This window comes from Theobroma cacao, chromosome 9, assembly GCF_053813885.1.
Source record: "Theobroma cacao isolate CCN51 chromosome 9, ASM5381388v1, whole genome shotgun sequence".
NCBI lineage: Eukaryota > Viridiplantae > Streptophyta > Magnoliopsida > Malvales > Malvaceae > Theobroma > Theobroma cacao.
The window spans coordinates 9474711-9483042 of record NC_142647.1 but is presented as its reverse complement, the minus strand read 5'-3'; the positions used below and the strand labels follow the sequence as shown (position 1 = coordinate 9483042).

Here is an 8332-nt window from a genome sequence, read left to right as displayed (position 1 = left end):
TTTACAATTAGACATTGTAACGAACTCATTGCCCTAATAAAATTTGAAACATATTTAAGTAATTTGAATCTTGATGCTTTCCTCCAATTTCATGTTAAAAATGTGTCAATGATATTATAAATATATACACGCACACACCATTATATTATAAGTTGTATTGATTTAAACAAAAAGTAGAATTTTTAATAAATAGTTTGTGAATTCTACATTAATTAATTTATATATTGAAAGGATAAAAAGTGAATTTACATCAAATTTAAGGGTATGAATTTTTTTTTTCATGGAAAGAAAGGCTTAAGCATATATGAACATCATCCACAAACCCCCTCTGGCTCTGGTAATGAATATGGCCAGAGACATTCACAATGTAAATCACAATTAACTTTACAATATTATGGGCACTCACATTTGGCTCTCAAAATACATGGGAGAAAGAGCAAAAATCACACGAAGAAGCCAACGTTGTTCCTGAACTCAGCCGACTTTTCTCCTAGCTGTTAAGTTTCTGCAATGGCCTGTTTTGAAACAGCTGATGTGTCATTCCCTCTTTGGCTCTTTCCACCTCACATTGATCTCATCTATCAGATCTGCTACTCTTAAAGCCAGAAAATGAGTGATCAGACTCTTTCATGCCAGGTCTTAAAGGTGGAGGTTTATCAATCCATTTGTCTCTTCATATAGGAATGGACATGCCATCACCTACTCTCCACCTCAGTTTTTCCTCTAACACATTCCTACCTACTAAATTACTCCTCCAGTAGGAGAAGGGTTATAACCCCCTGTAGCCTCAAGGAAAGTACTCTTGGCTTTTAAGCATTTTGCAGCATACAGAACTTTGCTTATGCAGTAATCTCCGGCACTGCTTTGCCGATGCAACAAGAGTAAAAGAATCAAAATCCCAAAATCCTAATTCACCTTGGAATTTAGACATGCATAATGACTCCCATCTAGGCTAATGACAATGCCTTCGCTCTGAACCATCACCCACCAAAATCTGGGCAACGTCATGTTAATCTCATGGAGCAAAGCAACTCATGTGGTAAGTTGGTATTGCTTGTGCAACCGCCTTGATTCGACAGTCCTTAATTGCTCTGCTACCCTCGTACCTTTTGCCCATATTCTGTCCTTGATACTGTTAAACACTCATTTTTTTCTTCTTTCCTATCATCAACGGTGAACCCAGGCATTTATCAGTAGTAATGATTATCAAAACTTGTACCCGATTCTGAACAAAAGGGAATTAATGATCCAAGGTGTTGCCATTTACAGAGGTTGTCCACAAGTTCACATTTGCTTTTGGCAGATGACAGCATTAATTCTCTTCCTGCGTGCTATACACACGTTGAATCCCACCGTAGCTATAATAAGTCCATAAGCAAAGGAGTGCAGTGAAGGAGAAGCGTGTGAACCCTGTCATTTTGGCCAATGGCACATATTCCTCTTTCTTTTATTTTCAATATATACATTTAATACTTCCATGAAATCTAACGTTAGGTATAAAAAATAAAAGCAGGGTTCTTTTATATATTTTGATCGAGAAAAAAGAATTCGAATATACCTTTTAAAGTAAGGAAATTAATTCATGCACCTCTTAATAAACTAAATACTTAAAGTAGAAACACAAAACCAATTTTTAATCATTTGGGGAGGTATCATAATTCTTGGTCATTTAATTTATTAATTTACTATAGAGTAACTGAAATAAACGTGAGGATTATGAAAATGATGCTTCATCTTTTGGGAAGCATAAACATCCACGTAATATCTTCTTTAATAACATATTCCTATCCTAGGTCTAGATCGTATCTTCATCCTATTTTTAATGGTAACATTCCATCTTTATTCCGTTTATCTTTCTGTTTTTTTGCTAAAAAGAAATTGATCACGAGACTAATTTTCAATCACAAATCATGGGATCAATTGGACCCTAGCTAATGATCTTAAAGGAGAATTTATAGGAGATCAACTTTACAAGGTAATATCACTTTGCCCTCTTGCCCTTGCTTTGTAACAGTGATAACCACACAAGTAGTGGATTCCACAAGCATGCCCTCTGCTTGTTAATTTCAAGGATAAAAATAAAGAAATGAGATGATTTCGAAGATGGAGCAAAAAGGAATATATATATATGTGTGTGTGTGTCAAGTATGAAATGAAGATGGTTACATAATCTTACAAAAGAGATGTTGCCCTAAATGAGACATTTGATATTTCATTTCAAAAGTTTTGAGTTCGTATCTTAATCCTCATATTAATAAACTGGGATTTATGGGATGAGAAGGAATATGTAGAATTTCATAATTGGATAACCTAATGATTGAATACAGAAAGGAAAAACTTCATTCAACAAGACCACCAAACTTTTTACTTTTAAAAGAGAGTTTTATTTGTGTTACTATTTCAAATTTTTTTTACTTTGAATTTAAATATAGTTTTTATTGTTTACTAGAGAATTTAACTTATATTAGGATCATTTAAAGTGGATTTTTAGGTATCCATTAAAATCATGCCACTTGATATCTATTTTTTTAAAAACATGTAAGTAGCATCATATATTCATCCTCACCAAATCATTTCTCCACTCACCTTAATTAACCCAAGTTAATTTTATCAAAAAAGAAAAAAAGAAGAAACGTATTGTTAAAACATGATTGAGGGTTTATATATCAAGAACATAAAGCCCCTAAAGTTGGCTCAAGCTCTAAGCCAAGCCATTGGATGAGCATGGGAGTGACAATGAAAAGTGGTGGTGAAAGCCAGAGAAAGGTTGGAGCCATGAAGCAATTATGGATCATATAAGTTAATTATTCATTTTAATCTTTGTTAAGGTAAGTTAATCCTTTTTTTTTTTCTGAAAGATGCTAAGGTAAGCAATAAGAGGTGGCACTATTTTTATGGGTGCTTAAAAACCTACTTTTTAAGATAATTTTAAAAAAAAGTCATTTCATATATTAAAATAATAAATTTAGGATGGGTTCAGACTTTAAATACTATGAAGCCTAGTTAAAGCGGGCCAAAATTGCAAGCGTGGGTAACCCATAGAAAACTTTTTACCAAACCCTCAAAGCCGCCTTCAACATTTTTTCACCTCCACTTCACTTTTTAGTTGGAGGCACTGACTCTCTTAGGTCTGATAATTTGTGTTAACGTATCATAAATATATCAAATACGATTAGATATGAAATATATTAAGATTAAATATGAACATGATGCATTTAATATTCGTATCTTAAATTTAAAAATATGTATATGTACATGTTTAATACACAAGTAACACGATATGACACGATTAACATATTTATTAAATGTGTTAATATATGACAGTACACGATTAATAATAAGTTTAACATGATTAAATAAAAATATTTACAATTAAATATAATTTTATTATTTAAATTTAAAATATATAATTATAAAAATAATTATAATAAAAAAATAATAATAATATCAAATAATTATCAAAAGTTAAAAATTAAGGTTGAGCATGTATAATTACATTATACCCTTTATAAAATTAAAAAAACTTATTAAAATAATTATTTAAAATTATTTATATAAAGTTAAAATAATTTTTAACTATTAATTTTTAATAGGTTAATAAATGTGTCACATATATACGTTTAAACATGATAACAAAATTAAACATGATAACTCAATTAAGTAAATATATTTAAACGTGTTTGTCGTGTCAGACATATTAAGATAAAAAAATTTTTATATCTTAACATATCAGACACGATTAAATACGAAATACATTAAAATTAAATTTAAAATTAATTTAATCTGTATTTTTTCGTGTGGTGTTAATATATCATATTTAAAATTATCAAGTGTAGACTCGACGGTGTTTTAAATGCATGCATAATAATCCAAGTGTCGGCCTTAAAAAGTAGTAAAAAGTTTGACAACTAAGATATTGTTTTTATGTTAAGCCAAAAGTAGTAAAAATTAAAAAAAGGGGTTCGGGTTTGGGAGCAGACCACTGTGTCAGATTATCAGTTCCACTGGCCGGGCGCTATTCGTCAATTAAGTTGACTTTGAACAAGTTAATTCAAGATGAGGACAAAATTGAGATTCATTGCTCATTTATTTTTTTTGAAAATTAATTCATTGCTCATTAACAACGCATTTATTTTTACTTTCACATTAATGGCACTGATAAATGATAATCCAAAATCTGTACATAATTACTCCGTTGATTAAAGTTTAGCCAAAATACTCCTGCTAATGTTGAGGCACAGTGATTAACAAACAATTTGATGGAAAAAGTGGAAGAGAATCAAAACAAGGCTTTAGGTAAAAACGGTTTTTTATCTGATTTTATTTATTTATTTATCTTATATATAAAAAGGTAGGCATGAAAGGTGCCCTGAGAAAGATGCTTTCCTGACTGCCCAAGAAATTGGATTTTCAAATTTTGATGCTCTCCGCGACTAAAATAGGAGTACGTGTAAGACCCACATTGAATCAAAGCTGCACAAATTCAACGTTACAAGCTGGCAACATAGGATATCAGCATCATGCTAATCCCTGCCTCCACGAGTAACTTTAACCCCCAACCTAAATAAAAATAACCCTCACGCCCTTGTGAAAATGGCTAGCATCTATATCACAAGATCCAAATTGGGTTTTAGTGACTGGAACACACTTCTACAGTTCCACTTGCCTAAGGAAGAGAATTCGATACAATCCGGCAAAACGTGTGATACACGCTCTTTGTCAACACGTGAGATAGTGACTTAGGTTGAATTAGAAATAGTACGTGCCTAGGAATCAGAGCAAGAGTGCCGCACAGTGGACCTGAGGAGAAATCCACAATGCCAAACCGCTCCATTGGTTTTCACTAAGAGCAATCTCTAATTGTTACTAATGCCACTCCGGAGCCAGTTTTTTGGCCGTCTATAAATACTCTGTTTCCGCACTCTTTTCTCACTCATACAAAGAAAAACCTTCCCCACTTCTCTGTTCCTCAATCCCTTAAATGCCTTTGTAGCTTTATTTTTCTTACCACTGAGTCCCTTTGCATGCCCTCTTTTTCCTGACCAGATACCTCGGATTTCTAGTCTTCTTCCTTTTGGATTTCTCTCCCCATTAATCAGACTCTTTACGCTGTAAGGATTTTTTTTCTTCTTTTGGTTATAGAACAATGGGTTCTTAATATTTTGTTGATTTATGAATTTATATGGCTCTGTGTGTGGGTTTTAGATTAATTTTTGGTCTATAAAGGTTCAATCTCTGATACAATCTCGTTGTGCTCATTTGAGATTAAACCGATTTGGTCCAGAGTCAAACTTTTGAGAGAAAAGATTAATTGAGATTCTTGGTGTAGGAAAGCGTGGATGTTGTAATGGAGACCAAAGGTGGCAAAAAGAAGTCTAGTAGTAGTACTAGTCGTAATTCTTTACAATACGAAGCTCCTCTCGGTTACAGCATTGAAGACATTCGTCCAAACGGTGGCATCGAAAAGTTCCGATCTGCTGCTTACTCTAACGTACGATTCCTTCATTCCCCAAAATAGAGCACTTTCGTTTTTATCATTTTTTGGGTCTTCATAATGTTTAATTGGTTTATTATTCTAACATTTTGTTTCTTTGGATGTTTTTGTTCTTGCAGTGCGTTAGAAAACCATCCTGATACAACCCAAACTAAATGGCCCACTAAGTCATAGAGTAGGATTCTCTTCAGCCTCTTCGTTTTCTTTTTCTTTTCTTCCCTTGCTCTAACTGAGGAACAGTTGCTAAGAATCAAAGACAAAAAAACAGCCATTAAATAATCCCGCATCGAAGAAAACAATTTCCATTGATATTGTTAGTATTGAGCTTTCTTGTGATGAAACGTGACATGGATTCGCCAGCGCCTCCTTCCCCAATAGGCTTCGAAGGCTTCGAAAAACGCCTGGAAATCACTTTCTTTGATCCAGCCATCTTCAAGGACACAAATGGGCTGGGCCTCCGAGCCTTATCTAAAACCCAGCTCGACTCCATCCTCCAACCAGCCTGTTGCAACATAGTTTCCCAGCTCTCCAATCCCAACTTCGACTCTTACGTCCTCTCCGAGTCAAGCCTCTTTGTTTACCCAAACAAAATCATCCTCAAGACATGCGGAACCACAAAGCTCCTCTTATCAATCCCCTCGATTCTTCAGCTCAGTAACTCGCTCTCACTCACTGTGTCACGAGTCAACTACTCACGTGGCACCTTCATTTTCCCTGATCACCAACCTGCCCCTCACCGTAACTTCTCCGAGGAAGTTACCGCGGTAAACGAATTTTTTACTGATTATATTACGGAGGCTTATATAATTGGCGATCCGAGGTTTCCTACTCGTAGCTGGCACGTTTACTCGGCTGTAGCAAAATGTTCACAGCCGTTGATGGAAGATCCAAGGGCATTGGTTACTCTGGAAATGTGCATGACGGGTTTGGATAGAGAAAAGGCAGGCGTGTTTTACAAAAAGTCGGGGAATGGGAATTGTTCGGCACGTGAAATGACGAAAACGTCCGGAATTGCTGACATCATCCCGAGTCACGTGATATGCGACTTCGACTTTGACCCGTGTGGGTATTCGATGAATGGGATCGAGGGACTTGCTTACTCTACGGTCCACGTGACCCCAGAAGAGGGGTTCAGTTACGCTAGCTACGAGGCCATGGGGTTCGACACTGATTCTGTCAAGCTGGAACCTCTAGTTAAAAGGGTGCTGACATGTTTTTGTCCGAACGAGTTTTCTGTTGCGGTCACGTGCCATGGTGGCGGGGCTCGTTTCTGGGCCATGGAAGGTGCTGACGTGGAAGGCTACTCGCGTCGGTATATGGTGAAGCAGGAGCTGCCAGGTGGAGGGTGTGTGGTTTACTGGACTTATTTCTCCAAGGGAGAGAGGTGCACATTGCGCGCCCCTGCTAAATTGACCATGCAGTGCTGGAAGGAAGCGGTGGAGGAAGAGGAGGAGGTGGCTGGCGCGGTGGTTTGTCAGTGTATTTCATCAGCCTGAGAGTTGGAAGCTTTGGTAGCGTGTCATTTACAGGCTGTCATGAGTTATTTTTAGTTTTCAGTTAATAAAAATTGTGGGGGTCAAAGTTGGCTCTGGGTAAGTTTGGTAGGTCGAGTGTTTTAAAATGGGTTTGGCATAATCTTTGTTTGGGTGTCCCTAAAGCTGTTGTCAATGTCATTTCCATGCTTTGTGAGCACAGGTAGAGTGGAATTCTATAATTGCTTCTAGTATGGACTGATCTGAGTTGGAAGATTATTTCAAATTTGATTTGTCATTCCTTTATACTGTTGGAGAAAACTAATGTAGTGTTTTTTCACGCTTGAGGATGTGAATGGTTACAAAATATGGCAGTCGTCAAAGTCAATGTAATCATTTTGTGTTCACGTTTAACTTTTAAGGTTGAATTTGGACTTAATGCAATCAATGAATCAGTGAAAAATGTGTTGTAACGGTGCACAGCTTCCGTTCTTCTTTCTTCATGTTCACTCCCAATCTCGAAATGTTTGGGGCTTTTCTCCTTGGGACTGATTAATGCCTGACAGCGAGAATCTATACTTTGGAAGTGCTACTTTCTTTTCTTGTTTCAATGACTATGTATTCTATTCTAACCTTGGTATGACATAGCAAAAATTAGAGAAAGAATCAATGCTTTGAAAGCTTTCAAAGGAAAATGCAAATACACATCATCATGTTGTTGCTCAACATATCTCCAAGCTCTTGCTGAATGTGAAGATCTATGAAAGGGACAAAATAACTAATTGTAGTCTAATATGTTTTTGGACATTCAATATACCAGTAATATGATAATATATTGAATATTATCCAATAAGCCAATAGCTGAGCAGATGGAGTGGATTCGAAATGTTGGCCATCTTTCCGAGGGTTTGTCCAAGTTTGAGAAGCCTCCTCTCTCAATAATAGCTCACTTGATACAAGCGGTTTGTTCCAAGTTCGATAAGCTTGAATTCCTCAAGGGGTTCTTTACTTTGGACTCTTTTGTTTCTGTACCACGCAAGAAAAGGCATTGATAATATTAGAAAGTGAGATAATTTTCCAGGGGGAAATACATGCATGTAACAAGCAGCCGAAGCACATAATGAAACTGTGCAAGAGATGTAGTCCATAAGATTCTAAGAATGAATGATGTGTGCTGACGAAGCAAGATGTTGACATGTAACATTCAGGAGTAGCAATCTGTTTTTGATATATGAATATGATTGAGCAAATTGATGGGTCAGTAATCAGGGGTAACTTTTCCCCTGTCCCGACAAGGGACAACTTGAGTTGGCAAACTCCACTTGGCACTTGCCCCCACCCCATCCCATCCCATCCTAGATGCCAA

The 8332-nt window shown here is 36.1% G+C and overlaps 1 protein-coding gene across 1 annotated transcript; it reads left to right on the top strand.

Annotated features, from left to right (window-relative positions):
• Positions 1-5631: 5631 nt before the first annotated feature.
• Positions 5632-7446, top strand: LOC108660415 (S-adenosylmethionine decarboxylase proenzyme-like). The gene has a single exon (XM_018127826.2). It carries the CDS (start codon positions 5830-5832, stop codon positions 6988-6990), a length of 1161 nt encoding a protein of 386 aa, XP_017983315.2. The 5' UTR covers positions 5632-5829; the 3' UTR covers positions 6991-7446.
• Positions 7447-8332: the final 886 nt, after the last annotated feature.